Here is a 15,207-nt window from a genome sequence, read left to right as displayed (position 1 = left end):
AAAAATGTTTGTTTCTTTTTGTGCTTTTTGGTGCATTTCCAGCATTTTGGAATCCACAATAAACACAAGTATTGCATTTTTCTTGCACTTAAGGAGGACTTACCTGTGCGCAATCTTACTGCAAGTAATTCTGCTATTTTGACATTCGTTATTTTTCTTAAAACTGCAATTCCTCTTCTAGTGTAGTGTTGTGCCATGAAAGGTATTATATTAGGGTTGCTAATTTACTATAAATAATTCAAATTCCATGTATTAAATGCTATTTAATAGAACTTTGTGGTTCTAATTCCGTGTGTACGTTGTAAACGTGTTATACTTATATTTTCTTACCTTTGCTTAATTTTTATTCCGTAAACATTTTTAAAGCTGAGAATATAGAACAAAGATATACCAGTTTGAGTTAGATATTTGGTGTGTAGTGGCATTAGGCCAGAGTGCTGAGGTTAAGCCGAGCACATGGTTGTTCAGCATTTCAGCAGCTTTGGGGTGGTCCCAGTCTTTGGCAGAATTAGGCAAAGCTGCTGGAGTTTGGCATCTTCTTTAGGGGGCTGGGGGGAATAAGGATGGCAGATTCCTTATGTCTATCATCAAGGAAGGCATGGATCTGACATTGTTGGGTATCACAGATATGAGCACTGGTTTGTACGTTTCTAGGATGTGTCAGCAGATATCAAATTTGTACTTTGAGATTATTTTGCTTTTGTATAAATTTCCAGGAACTACCGCGGATGCTGGAATTCTGAAATAAGACAGAAAATGCTGGAAAATTCTGGTAGCATCTATGGAGAAAGGAAAACAGAGTTAACATTTCTGGCCTGTGACCTTTCATCAAAATTGGGAAAAGTTGAAAATGCAATAGGTTTTGAGCGAGGGAGAGAGTGGGAAGAAGAGCAAAAGGGCTGGTCTGTGATAGCTGTGGAGAGCAACAGAGTTGAAATTGCAAAAGGTTTCATGGTGCCCTCTCCCTTGCCTCTTTTTCTAGTACACTGATGACTATCAATGCTGTTGCCTACCCTGTCCCAAACTGGAAAATTTCATAAACTTTGCTTCCATTTTCCACCCTTCTTTTGGGTTAACATGCTCAATCTCCGACTCTTCCCTTCTGTTCCTTGCCTGCTCTGGCTCCATTTCCGGGGATAGGCTATCAACTAATATTCACTGTAAACCCACTGATTACAGCTACCTCGACTATACTTCCTCACACCCCACAAAGGACTCTATTCCATTCTCCGAATTTCTCAATCTTTATCGTATCTGTTCAGACAATGTAACCTGCCATGTTCATGCTCCTGATATATCTTCCTTTTCCTTGAATTGAGGATTCTCTCTCTCCACTTCCCCACTTTCCCAGAATCATGATAGGGTCCCTCTTGTTTTCACCTTCCAGGCCCCAGCCTGCATATTAATAGATCATCCTCCACAATTTCTGCCATCTCCAGCGTTATACCACCAACCACATTTTCCCTTTCCCCTTTTAGCATTCTGATGGGACCATTCTCTCTACCAGACCCTGGTCCACACCTCACTCAAGTCCAACACCCCCTCCCTCTCTTTCCTTCAGCACCTCTCCATGCAAGCAGGGATGAATGCACCACTTGTCCTTTGAGAATCCTGCCATTCACACACCTCTAGACATTTATTTTGTTGCTTTGCTTGCCCATGAGCACTCCCTTCGGCCTTGCACATGGAACCTTTTGTCATTTAATCTCTCCTCCCCTCCAGCCTATCACAGACCTTCCCTTTTGTCCTACCCTCCCCCTTTCACTCGCTTAACATCTTACCACATTTCCAACTTTTCCCAGTTCTGATGAAAGCTCATCAACCTGAAACATTAACTCTGTTTCCCCCCATAGAGTCAAACCTGCTGAGTATTCACAGCATTTTCTGTTTTTAATTCTTGAAATTTACCTTTCATGTTTCTGTCTGCTTCGATGTACTTTTGTCGTTCCTTCCCCACTCTGTCTTTCTGTTTCTCACCAGTTCGCTCTCTCTCTCTCTTCCTATCACTGTGTTCTCCTTTTCTCCCTGATAACTGAACGGTTTGTTGTATTTTTTGCATTTTATTTCTTGGCTGACAACTACCCAGATCGTTCCAGGGCTGCAAATGAATGCGTTCAGTTTAATTTTTTGTTTGTTTTATTGTGCTTTTAATTATTTCTGTTGGCTTTCTCTTTGTGCATATTGTAGTTTCTCCAGTGAAGACCGACAATGAAAACTCTCTAGATATCTATGATGGCTTGGACACAGACTATCAAGGAGGTGGACAGTCTGCTTCAAGTATGTTGAACATAATAACATTTGCTAACCTGTCAAACTAGTGCAAAGCATATGGGTGGTAGTCTTGAGGCAAAAATGCCCTCCAAACTTGAGGTTTTTACAGCTGCATGCTGAGAGAATGGCCTCTGTTCTTTTGGCTGTGCTTGATCATTAGGGAAAAGGCCTGGCATTTCAGTGACCTGAATTACTAACACACATGTGTGTTTAGATAATTCAGTCATAAAACACAACCAAGTGTTGATGTGTATAGCTGGGCTATTAATCAATAAGCCAAGTCTTAAAATAGATAGCACTTGTCAGATACCACAGATGGCCATCCCCATACGTGTGTTTGTGTAATAACTTACTGTGTGCTACCTCCATCTCACAAACTGACTGACTAGTTTAAAGTACTTTTTGGTAAGGAGAATCTATCAGTAGCCTATCAATTAATTATAATTTGACTTAGCTGCAACCGACAGAGAACAAAATGAACTCTATGATAATGATACCTCAGCAATTCCAAGGAAGACTGCTATCAGCATGCTATTATCAGCTCTGTACTGTCAGAAAATTTGTGCTATACTGTATCAACTTGTATCTTGGGAATAGCTGGCCTTTAAAGTTAAATATACTGCAGGACTTGAGGATCCAAGTGTGTAGAGGATATTGGTGAATTTTCAAACATGTTGCCAGTCATGTGACTAGAAGAGCGAAAGCTGTATTAAGATGTCATTTCATCAAAGCTGAACAGCTGTAAGCACAATACAGTGTAAATAATAGACTTTCAACTTTTGGAGATATTTAATGAAATTTCCAAGGATTCTTGTCAACAAACCCTGGTCCTTGGCCTTCTGGATTTTTTCCAACTGCCAGCACTGTGATACATTTTTATTTTGACAAAGTCCATTATATATATACTTTTTTGAATCCTTGCACTCTGCACGCAGCAAATAAAGGAAAAACAAATAAAAAATAACATTTTTCATAAAAGAGCTCATAAACCTGAAGAAGTGAGCGTGGAACAAGAAAGCAAGAAGAAAGTAAAGATGACAACACTGATTGAACTCTTGGTTGGTGTGAATAGATGCAAAGCAGCGGAAGTAAATGCAGTAGATTTCAGTGTTTCAAACATTGAGTTTTGCAAAATATTCCAGCATGGGGTAAAGGAAAAGGAACAAATATCGCATAACAGTGACAGTGGGGGGGGGTAGGGGTGAGAGAAACATATGTCAGGGGCACAAACAGAGGAGCAGAATCTGCAGTAAATCCTACATGGTATCATGAGCTAGAAAATTAGCCCCCCAACCTGGGACAATAAATGTAGGTGCCATCTTGAGTTACTTTTGAGGACTCATCTAGATAACTATAACTAATTGAGATAAAGCTATTATATTTCATGAACTTTATTTTGGATAGTTGATTAGTAATTTTTGCATTCCCATTCCGGTGCATTTTAAATCTGTGTTGATTATGTTGCATTTTTTGTACTCTTTGCCTTGCATAAGAATCTAGGAAAGATGCTAAAATTTATCATTTTACATGATTAAATTTTATCTCCTGCAATAATGACAAAAGGCATGTGCCATTTCTTTAAGCCAGTAACTACCTCTGGCAAGGGCAATCAGTGGAAATTGTTCTTGCATCAGTATTGCACGATCACAGTTTAAGTACCTTCAAATTGTAATTATGGTGCTGCAGCTCACCAGAGTGGCGTAGCAGATTGGTAGCTTGCGGATTCATACCTGACATTAACCATAAGCTTGACTCATTGCATTTTTATCTTTGGCCATGGGTTCAAGCACCACTTCAGGAGTTAAGCACTTTACCTGAGATAGAAGCTGGGTCCAATACTGAGGGAGTACATTGTGGACTTTAGTTTTCAATGTCGAGCCCTCGCACTTGCTGCATGTTTGGGTGTGTACGCAAGATCCCATGTCTAAATTTGAAGGTGACCAAAGAGTTGTTCTTTTGCAAAAACAGAAATACCTGGAAAAACTCAGCAGGTCTGGCAGCATCGGCGGAGAAGAGAAAAGTTGACGTTTCGAGTCCTCATGACCCTTCAACAGAACTAAGTAAAAATAGGAGAGGTGAAATATAAGCTGGTTTAAGGTGGGGTGGGGTGGGGGGGGGCGGGGGGGAGAAAGAGAAGGTCAGGGGGTGGTTGTTGGGACAAGCAAGCAGTGATAGGAGGAGATCTTCTTTTGCCCTGGTCCACATTTTTCCTTTAAGTAACACCAATTAAAGCGGGTTATCTTTTCACTTATTTCATTCGCTGCTTGTGGGACTTTATGCTGAAATTGGCTGCTGCGTATATTGCTGAAGCAACAGTGACCATGCTTCAGAAATAATACGTTGCCGAGCGTTTTGGGACTTCCTGAGGATGTGAAAGGCACTATTTAAACACAAGTTCTTTATTTCTGATCTCCGTACAGAATATATGCCATTGCTACTCATGTGCTACCGAAAGGTCAATTTTAAAGGGGCATTTCTGGAGGCTTAGCTCTAGTTACGTTTATGGCTAGATGTCCCTCATAGCACAAGTAACATCCCTTGAAGAGACAGTCTTGGCATTTTTAAAAGAAAATAAATTATTTTTTTCTAATTGATACATCAAACTCTGATTAGATTACTCTTTCCTTTGCAGGTGACACTGCAGCAAAGGGTAAACCTGCTAAGGATTGTTTTGATCTGTACGAGGAGATCCTCACTGAAGAGAGAACTGCAAAAGAAATATCCTTGAAAGAGGTATGTTTGGTTATAGCACCATTTGATGTGGGTAAGGGCTGCTTGTGAAATGAGCAAGGGTAAATGGCAGACATGAGAAGACCAGTTAGCCCATAAAACCTATACCATATAGCCGGTTTCCAGATCCTAGTGAGCTGCTAAATATGCAAACAAGCTGCTTGCTGAATACAGGTTGCATTTATTTGAGCACCAACAGCAGCCATCAGTTTTGGCAGTCCAATCAGTTTTGCAATCCCTTATTCTAGCCAGCCCTATTTCTGCATCTAGCTTGGCTCTTACAACTTTAGAATCAGCTGTATGATGCATAATAATCAGCCCATCCTCTGTAGTGAAGATTGAAGCTTATTAGTCTTTTAAGTCTTTAGAATGCCCTGTGGTTCAATTTCACTTTGTACTGAGGAGCTCTTAAATTTCCCTGTGTAGTTTAAATGGCAGCCTGAATCCTAGTGTAGCTTTAAAAAATTCTTAAATTCCTATTACAGCTCCTCTGCTGCCATATAATGTTAGTTGCCCTTAGCAGAGCTCAATACCTACCCACCTTCTCCTGAAAATTGTTTTTTTCTCAAGCCTGCGTAAGCATTTCTGCTTGTGTTGATTTGCCCTTGCACGTGACCCATTAACAAATTTGACAGTCCAGTATGTGCGTGATGAATGAAAAGAGCCTGTGTAATTAACATTTTTTATTATTATGACAGTTTCAGGAAAAATTCGTAGAAAGAGAAAGAAAAGTTGAAGAGTTACTGAAGCAGCTGCACGAAATACAAATCCAGGTAATTGATGCACGTTGTCACCCTGCTTGTTCCAGCTATGGCCTATGAACTATCACAGCTTTTGTTTGCCATTTTGAAACGCAAGGAAAAATTCTATAAGACAAAAACCAGCTCCCTCTGATCAGCTTCTGTGATTTTAGATTATTTCTTTTCCTTTTAATTTGTTAGTGCAAGTCCGCTCCTTAATTTTCCTGCCTTTCAAGCCTTCCTGTGTGAGCATATGGCTTCAGAATTCAAAGGCATTCTGGAATTTTTTTTTTTCATTTGCCCATAGCACATGGGCAATGCTGGCATTTATTGTCCAACTCTAATTGCCCTGAAACGGTGATGGTGGACCTTGAATTGCTGCAGTCTTTGTAGGGATAGTGCTCCCATGATGGAATTAGGCTGAGAATCGCAAGATTTTGACCCAGCAGCAATAAAATAACAATGTATGTCCTAAATCAGGGTGATGTGTAACTTTGAGGTGGTAATGTTCCCGTAACATTGATGCTCCGTTCCTTCTTGGCAGTAGAGGTTTCTAGACATCCATTTTTCCTTTATTTGTGAAAGCCTTTGCTTTTAGCTTGATGTTGCAACTAATTTAGTTTGTCAACCATGGTTGCTAACTATACAATAGTCAAAGAGTGGGGAAATATCAAAGAAATGTTTGATGGTGTAGAAAAGATCAAAAGACTTACATACCCCTAAAAGACACATGCTCCACTTGTATAGTTAAGCAACCATGGTTGACAAACTAAATTAGTTGCAACATCAAGCTAAAAGCAAAGGCTTTCACAAATAAAAGGAAAAATGGAAGTGTGGTGAAGTAGGAAATCTATAAAAACCCCCAAAGAGACATAAAGAAAGCACTAAGGTGTAAGAAGGGAGGATAAGAAAACCTACATAAGATAACAAAGCTAACAGCAAAAGTTTTTCTTAGTGTATTAAAATAATCCACAATCTAGACAGTGGAGATAGGATAAGGGGATACAGGTTCAAACTAGTGAAAATCCAAGTTCAGGACTGATACCTAGAAGCTGTTAATTACATAAAGACTGATCAGCATGTGAGAATGAACTTCTTAGATAATGCATTCAAGACAGAAGCCCTAGGATCATTTTAAGGAGCATTTGGATACTGTGATAACAGGGAAGGAACCTGTGTTTGTGGTTCAATGAAATAAGAAAGACCTTCCTCGTCCATATTTGTCTGACTAGAAGGGGGCAGAAGGCGGGTGAGAAAAGGGGAAAAAAAAAAGTAAGTATTCTTATTAAAAGGTAGATTTAATTTACTTTATGGGTATGAGGCTGGTGGGTATGGCCTTCTCTGCTGCTAGCTGCACTATCAGACACAGGAGAAATAAACATGCTGCAGTCAGTGAAATCATAAATTGGACCTGTAGAATAATGTGTCCATTCTGTTTCTTCCCAGAACTCCACTCTGTCGAATGAAAACACCCAACTGAAGAAGAATATATCAGCGCTTATAAAAACTGCTCGCCTGGAAATTGTCCGCAAGGATGAAGAAATTAATCGGCTGAACAGAAGGTAAAATACTCAAGACATTGAGATCAAATTAAAGTAAAACAAACTTTATTTGTGTGCTGACAGATGCTTGAACTGTTAATTTTAAAGGCTACAGCATGGTGAAGTCACCCTAAATATTTTGTGGAGCAGGGGATTACCCAGAGGAATGAAAGGCAGGTGGACCAGAAGGACGGGTTGGAGGTAGTGGAGGAGAGGCGGTGGTTGGGGAGGGGGTAGCCAATGAATAATCTTTGAAGTGTAATCACTGTTAAAAGAGGAAAACCTTTTGTAGCCCGAGCAACAGTGAGATAAATGACCAATTTGTTTTAATAATCTTGGCTGAAGACTAAGGCAGGCCACTAGTCTCCTGCTCTTTGAACAGGGCCTGATAGATTCATCTGAGACACTAGATACCTTTCGTCGTCGGTTGCCTTTTGAATTGGAAATGAGGGTGTTACTACTGAGCCAAGCTGACAGTTAAGGGACAAACACTATTTCCATTGAAGCAGTGAAGGTTGAGGAGAAATCTCCTGACTTACTTAACAATTATTTAAGGTTTTGAGATATTGAATAGGGAGAGACTATTTTCAATGGTCAGGCAATTACACAAATGTTTGTTGGAACATTTGATGCTTTGCCACAGAAAATTATTGAAGCAGAGCTCATTCCCTCTAAGTGAAAATTAGGGGATGTTTTGCATTACTCCAGGCTAACAGTGGGTACAGACATGATGAGCCGACTGGCCTCCTATTCTGTGAATTGCTTTGCTTCTAACTTTAAAAAAAATTTAGTTCCAATTTTGGCATGAACATTAACCACGTAATACATGTTTGAAGCAACGTATCGTTTTTCTGTTGAACTAATCCAATGAATAACCTTATTTCTCTTCTGCCGCCCCGCTCCCCACCCACCCACCTAGTCAGTGTGAGCTGACATATCGAGGATAAATCTTGTTTTAACACTGTGGCAAAGTGTATTGTGTACTTATACCTGGGTCAAACCTCTTTAAATGTACTAGGTAGCAGAGCAGGCCGCTAAGTACACTTCAGTAATGGCTATGGTTGGCAAAGAAAAAAGTGTAAACTGGCAGATGCCTGCGTCAAACTGTTTTTGTACATAATTGACAGATGTGAAACCTGATTGTATTTTTTTCCCCTTGCACTTTTCACATTTCCTTAGTGTTGACTCCTTCCTTTATGGTTGTTTTATATGCACTAGGTGCCCTCAAATACCTTTCTCAGATGGCCACGTTCATGATTGGCCCTTGAATTTGTTGGCAAGTCCAGAGCTGCAGGAGGGGTGGCAGCTGGTTATAAACCTATTTGAGGCTGGAATCCACAGGCAGACGCTTGCCGCAGAGATGGATTTGCCCTTTCCCTCCAACGCAGGGACATGAGGCACTCGTGGTACTCTCACTATCACCACCACCCCAGTTGAAACGCTAACAGTGCAGACGAGGATCGAACCTAGGACCTTCCCGGGTCATAGGTTCCATGTGCTCGCTTGTTAGCTTGGTGAATCATCCAAGGAGTTGGTGGCAAAAGTGATGAAGGCCAATAGATCTGTAACCCAGCAGTCTTGAAGACACATTCTATTGACAGCAGCAGTACCATCGCATCTAACTTATTGTATAGGAAGCATAATGAGCTTCTAAACCTTGGATAATGTTAAAATTGTGTGTGATCATTACCCCTCTATTGTTTGTGCATATCAGTAATGTGGAGCATTGCCTGTAAGAAAAAAAATATTGTTTCTCTTTTTTCCATTCAGACAGTCAATGAATTGGATTGGAAATCCAGGACTCCGCCTTTACCATAATCAGCACCATCACCCTCCTGGGTCACTCAATGTTCCAACTATGCCACAGACTGATAACAGATGTCCCAGTCAGATTCTTCCGTGTCCACCCAGACCTGCAAATGTTGAACACTGCCAGCTGGCTGCTAATTTAAATGAAGGAGGAAATTGTTTGCAAGATGGACCACTTGGAGGTGCAATTAAACTTTTAGAACCAAAGAAACAGTGTAATTTACAAAAATCTCTTTCCAACTCCCATCCAGTCCTGTGCAGGGAACCTTCTAGTAAGTCGTCTTCTCCCCACACAGACAAAGGACCAATTCATCGGCAAAATGCGGCGATGGATAAAACGAGACTTTTTCCTTGTGACGAGAGAAGAAGAATTGAGAAACTAAATGCTGAGCATTTGGGTAAACATGGAAATGCTGAAAAGCTGGACAGTCCTATCGCTGAGCTGTCAAACCCTCGAAATAAAAGCAAAGAACCCAGTTTTCCAGAAAACATGGATAAAGTCGAACAAACTCCTCGAAGCACAAGGCCACATTCTGAAATGAGAGGCCCAGGTCGGCTCACTCCAGAAAAAAATGACAAGGTTAGGCACCGCTTTACTCAGGACACGCTTATCACTTGTTCAAAAGACAGTCCAGAGACAAGAGACAAGAGAAGTTATGCTGAAAAGGAGGAGAGACATAAAGAGAAAGACACAAGGAGAAGTGACCTCAGGGATAGGGAACTGAAAGTGGACAGGAAAAAAGATCAGAGAAGTAATCGAGAAGTTGGCAAAGAGAAGCAAAGAGATGACAAGTTGAGGGGCCAGGAAACTGAAAAGGAAAGAGAATCAGAGAGAAGACGATTTGAAAAAATGAGGGAGCATTCCAAACTGGCAAGCCCTGGAAGCCCTCGAAAGAGCTCTAAGCGAAACACTTGCGTGACAGTGGAGCATACAACAGGAGAAAGAAGAGAGCGGAAGATTGAGAGCAAGAAATCAGGAAAGGAGAGAAGCATTGAGGATAGCAAAGACCGAAGAAGTAAACATTCAAACCGGAAAGTGCATGATGATATGACCCCCAAGGACGGTGCTAAACAAAGTAGTAAAAATTACGACAGAAACCTAAAAAAAAATGAAAGTAGAAAAGAGGAAAAGGGTAAATCTGAGCACAAAGATCGAAGAGACCACAACATTAGCAGACGTTCTTCAAGGGATCAAGGGGACTGTGCTAAAAGAGAGAAGAAGCATCAAGGTGAAAAAGAAAAATCTAAGTTATCTGAGAATAATGAAAAGATGACAGAAAGAAATTGTGCAGATCAAACGCAGAAAAGAGTAGAAGAATCAGTACATGGTAATAGCACGGCTAACTTTCAAACTGCAACAGATGAACAAAATTCAATAAGAGACACTGATCCCAAGTTGCAGTTCATGGAAACATTGCAGCTTACTGTTTCCCCTGTGAAAAGACCATCTACTGTCCTTTGTGAAGTAGATGATGAAATGCAGTCCAGCCAGCTACTCAGTGAGGATGAAGTGGTGAGATTTGCTGAGCAAACAGCCTCGGCATCTGAGGAGGCTGACTTTAATTTGGGGAGAATTTCCAACGAACCTGATGAAACACTGGCAATGGACACAAACTGCAAATCTGCTGAGTCACCAGTAGGAGGATCTGAGATTCATGTTCCTCAGGACATTCAGGAACCCGCAGACCTTGAAATAGTGCCATCTACGCTGCTACAAGGGGCTGAAGAGGAGGAAGGCTTTCAAATTATTTTAGTGGAAGATGCTGCACCCCAGCAGATGGAATGTGACTGCACTGTGGATGACTCAGGAAAGTTAGCTCCAATAGTTGTAGAGACCATGGGGACCGTGGAAGTAATCAGTGAAGCAATTTATGAAATGGCTGAAAGTCCAGTGCCACTCGTGGAAATTGATAGCATTGATACTGAAGAGCATGTAGAACCTGCAGGAAGTTGTTCAGAAGTCAACAATGAGAGTGTTGGTGAAGTGAATGGAAAATCTCAGCCTACAGAAGCTAACTGCATTACCATTGATGGGCAGGATGGGAGTTCAGATTGTCCAATCGAACTTGGCAGTACAGTCAAAAATGAGAAGATTGCCTCCCTGAACGCTGATGGGAAACCTGAAGATTCAGGGCAATCTGTGGATGTCAGTGCAGCAGCTGTTGAAGAATGGACTGGGAATTCGGAACCAGATTTCACCGGTTGTGAACTGCAGCAGCCAAACAGAAATGCGGTAGATTCTTCAACAACTGTCAACAAAACACCTGTTAAAAATGTTTGTATACCTGATGACCAGGAAGAAAACTCCATTCAGAGCATTGACTTCACTTATATCGGATGCATACCAGAACCAATCAGCCCATTAACCAGTCCTTTACGTCCTGTTCGACCCTCAACATTGGAGAGCTCGGGTACACAAGCAGAGAGGGATGTTGACCACAAAGGTAAAGGTGTTTTTTATGTACATATAATTGTTGGAAGGATTTCCTTTTCCCAAACATAATTGAAGGTTTGCAGTACTGACGTGAAGATATTTTTAACAAAATGCATACCAATTTTTTTTTATTCGTTTGTGGCCAGCATTTATTGCCCATCCCTAATTGCCCTTAAGGTGGTGGTGAGCTGCCTTCTTGAACTGCTGCAGTCCATGTGTCAGTTCACCCACAGTGCTGTTAGGGAGGGAGTCCCAGGATTTAAACCCAGTGACTGAAGGAACAGCAATATATTTCCAAGTCAGGATGGTGAGTGATTTGGAGGGGAACTTCCAGGTGGTGGTGTTCCCATCTATCTGCTGCCCTTGTCCTTCTAGATGGTAATGGTCGTGGATTTGGAAGGTGCTGTCTAAGGAGCCTTGGTGAGTTCCTGCAGTGCATCTTGTAGATGGTGCGCACTGCTGCCATTGCTTTTCAGTGGTGGTGGAGGAAGTGAATGTTTGTGAACGGGATGCCAATTAAGCAGGCTGCTTTATCCCGAGCTTCTTGAGTGTTGTTGGAGCTGCACTCATCCAGGCAAATAGGGAGTATTCCATCGCACTCTTGATCTGCGCCATGTAGATAGTGGACAGGCTTTGGGGAGTCAGGAGGTGAGTTATTCGTTACAGGATTCCTAGCCTCTGACCTGCTCTTGTAGCCACAATATTTATAAGGCTGTTCCAGTTCAATTCCTGGTCAATGGTAACCCCCCCAGGATGTTGATAGTGGGGGATTCAGCGATGGTAATGCAATTGAATGTCATGAGGCAATGGATCAATTCTCTGATGTTGGAGATGTTCATTGCCTGGCACTTGTGTGGCACAAATGTTATTTGCCACTTGTCAGCCTAAGGCTGGATATTGTCCAGGTCTTGCTGCATTTGGACATGGACTGCTTCAGTATCTGAGAAGTCGTGAATGGTGTTGAACATTGTGCAATCATCAGGGAACATCCCCACTTCTGATCTTATGATAGAAGGAAGGTCATTGATGAAGCAGCTGAAGTTGGTTGGAGTTAGGAGACGACCTTAAGGAACTCCCATAGTGATGTCCTGGAATTGAGATGATTGACCTCCAACAACCACAACCATCTTCCTTTGTGCTAGGTATGACTCCAACCAGCAGAGACTTTTCCCCGATACCCATTGACTCCAGTTTTGCTAGGGCTTCATGATGCCACATTCTGTCAAATGCTGCCTTGATGTCAAGGGCAATGAATCTCACCTCACCTCTGGTGTTAGCTTTTTTATTCAAGTTTGAACCAAGGCTGTAATGAGATGAGGAGCAGTGTGACCCTGCCCGAACCCAAACTGAGTGTCAGTAGGCAAGTTATTGCTAAGCAAGTACCGCTTGATAGCACTGCTGATGACCTATCACTTTACTGATGATACTGGTAATTAGCTGGGTTGGATTTACCCTGCTTTTTGTGTACAGGACGTACCTGGGCAATTTTCCACATTGCCAGGTAGATGCCAGTGTTGTAGCTGTACTGGAACAGCTTGGCTAGGGGCACAGCAAGTTCTGGAGCACAAGTCTTCAACACTGTTGCTGGAATATTGTCAGGGTGCGTGGCCTTCGCAGTGTCCAGTGCCTTCAGCCGTTTCTCGATATCACGTGGAGTGAATCAAATTGGCTGCAGACTGGCATCTGTGATGCTGGGAACCTCCAGAGGAGGCTGAGATGGATCATCCACTTGGCACTTCTGCCTAAAGATTCTTGTAAATGCCTTATCTTTTGCACTGATGTGGTGGGCATGCCCATCATTGAGAATGGGGATATTTGGGAGCCTCCTCCTCCAGTGACTTGCTTAACTGTCCACCACCATTCACGACTGGATGTGACAGGACTGCAGAGCTTAGATCTGATCCGTTGGTTGTGGAATCTCTTAGCTGTGTCTAACATTTGCTGCTTATGCTGTTTGGCACACAAGTAGTACCTGTACTGTAGTTTCACCAGGTTGACACCTCATTTTTAGGTATGCCTGTTGCTGCTCCTGGCATGCCATTCTGCACTCTTCATTGAATCAGGGTTGAGTAGGGGATGTGCCAGGCCATGAGGTTACAATTCTGCTGCTGCTGATAGCCACAGTGCTTCATGGTTGCTCAGTCTTGAGTTGCTAGATCTGTTTCAAATCTGTCCCAGTTAGCACAGTGGTAGTGCCACGCAACATGATGGAGGAGTATCCTCAACGTGAAGATGAGACTTTGTCTCCACAAGGTCACTCCTACCTGTCATGAACAGATACATTGGAACAGGCAGGTTGGTGAGGATGAGGTCAAGTATGTTTTTCCCGCTTGTTGGTTCCCTCACCACCTCCCGCAGACCCAGGCTAATAGCTGTGTCATTTAGGACTCAGCCAGCTCGATCTGTATTGGTGTTACCGAGCCACTCTCGGCGATGGGCATTGAAGTCGCCCACCCAGTGTATATTCTGTGCCACCCTTATTGCTTCCTCCAAGTGATTTTTACGACAATCGACAATGGTTTCATGGTCATCATTAGATTTTTAATTCCTGATTTTTATTGAATTCAGATTCCACCATCTTCTGTGGTGGGATTCAAACCTGGGTACCCAGAGCGTTATCCTGAGTCCCTGGTTACTAGCCCAGTGACAATACCACTACGTCACCGCCTCCCCCACATGGGTTTTTAGCAAAACTGTTGTTGCTTTGTAGACGTAACAATCCTGTTACTATTTCTGAAAATGAAGTGAAAGTTGCTACCATTCTATAAAATATTTTGCATTAACTGCTCGGTGTACAGTTGTGTGGCATGGTCAGCTCGTCAACATGTCAATAATTGGCAGGATACATAGCCCTTGTCTCCAAATGAAGACCTTTTGACTTCAATTGATTTTAGTCCAGTTATTTTATTTTTTTCTCTTCTGCAATTCTTTTATCTCCTTTGGCACCAGGGATGATTAGAGTGTCTGGTGTAGTTCTCCTTGGAGCAGTAAAGCTAAAGGGATATTTAATAGAGGTTTTCAAAACTATGAAGGCAGTTGAGAGCATGGAGATACACAGAAACTGTTTCCCCTGATAAGACTATAAGACGTAGGAGCAGAAGTAGGCCGTTCGGCCCATCGAGTCTGCTCCACCATTCAGTGAGATCATGGCTGATCTGATAATCCTCAATTCCACTTGACTGCCTTTTCCCCATAACTCTTGATTCCCTTACTGATTAAAAATCTGTCTATCTCAGCTTTGAATATACTTAACGATCCAGCCTCTACAGCCCTCTGTGGTAAAGAATTCCACAGGTTCACTACCCTCTGAGAGAAGAAATTCCTCCTCATCTCTGTCTTAAATGGTCGACCCCTTACTCTGAGATTATGCCCTCTGGTCCTAGACTCTCCCACAAGGGGAAACAACCTCTCAGCATCTACCCTGTCAAGTCCCCTAAGAATCTTATATGTTTCAATAAGGTCGCCTCTCATTCTTCTAAATTCCAATGAGTACAAGCCCAACCTATTCAACCTCTCCACATAAGAAAATCCCTCCATACACAGGATCAACTTAGTGAACCTTCTCTGACTTCCTCCAATGCCAGTATACCTTTCCTTAGATAAGGGGACCAAAACTATTCACGGTATTCTTGGTGTGGACTAACTAGTGCCTTGTATAGTTTTAGCAAGACTTCCCCATTTT

General features: G+C 42.1%; 1 protein-coding gene across 3 annotated transcripts in view; it reads left to right on the top strand.

The window, feature by feature from the left end:
* The window catches only part of casp8ap2 (caspase 8 associated protein 2), a 43,535-nt gene that overhangs the window by 9,348 nt on the left and 18,980 nt on the right, over window positions 1–15,207 (top strand). For all 3 annotated transcript variants that reach the window (XM_078542394.1, XM_078542393.1, XM_078542395.1), the window contains exons 3-7: window positions 2,188–2,277; window positions 4,904–5,004; window positions 5,700–5,774; window positions 7,188–7,303; window positions 9,053–11,535. In XM_078542394.1, coding sequence (XP_078398520.1) covers window positions 2,188–2,277; window positions 4,904–5,004; window positions 5,700–5,774; window positions 7,188–7,303; window positions 9,053–11,535 — 2,865 coding nt within the window. The remainder of the gene's footprint in view (window positions 1–2,187; window positions 2,278–4,903; window positions 5,005–5,699; window positions 5,775–7,187; window positions 7,304–9,052; window positions 11,536–15,207) is intronic.

Source organism: Cetorhinus maximus, chromosome 5, assembly GCF_964194155.1.
Source record: "Cetorhinus maximus chromosome 5, sCetMax3.hap1.1, whole genome shotgun sequence".
Classification (NCBI taxonomy): Eukaryota; Metazoa; Chordata; class Chondrichthyes; order Lamniformes; family Cetorhinidae; genus Cetorhinus; species Cetorhinus maximus.
This window is presented reverse-complemented; position numbering and strand designations above follow the sequence as displayed.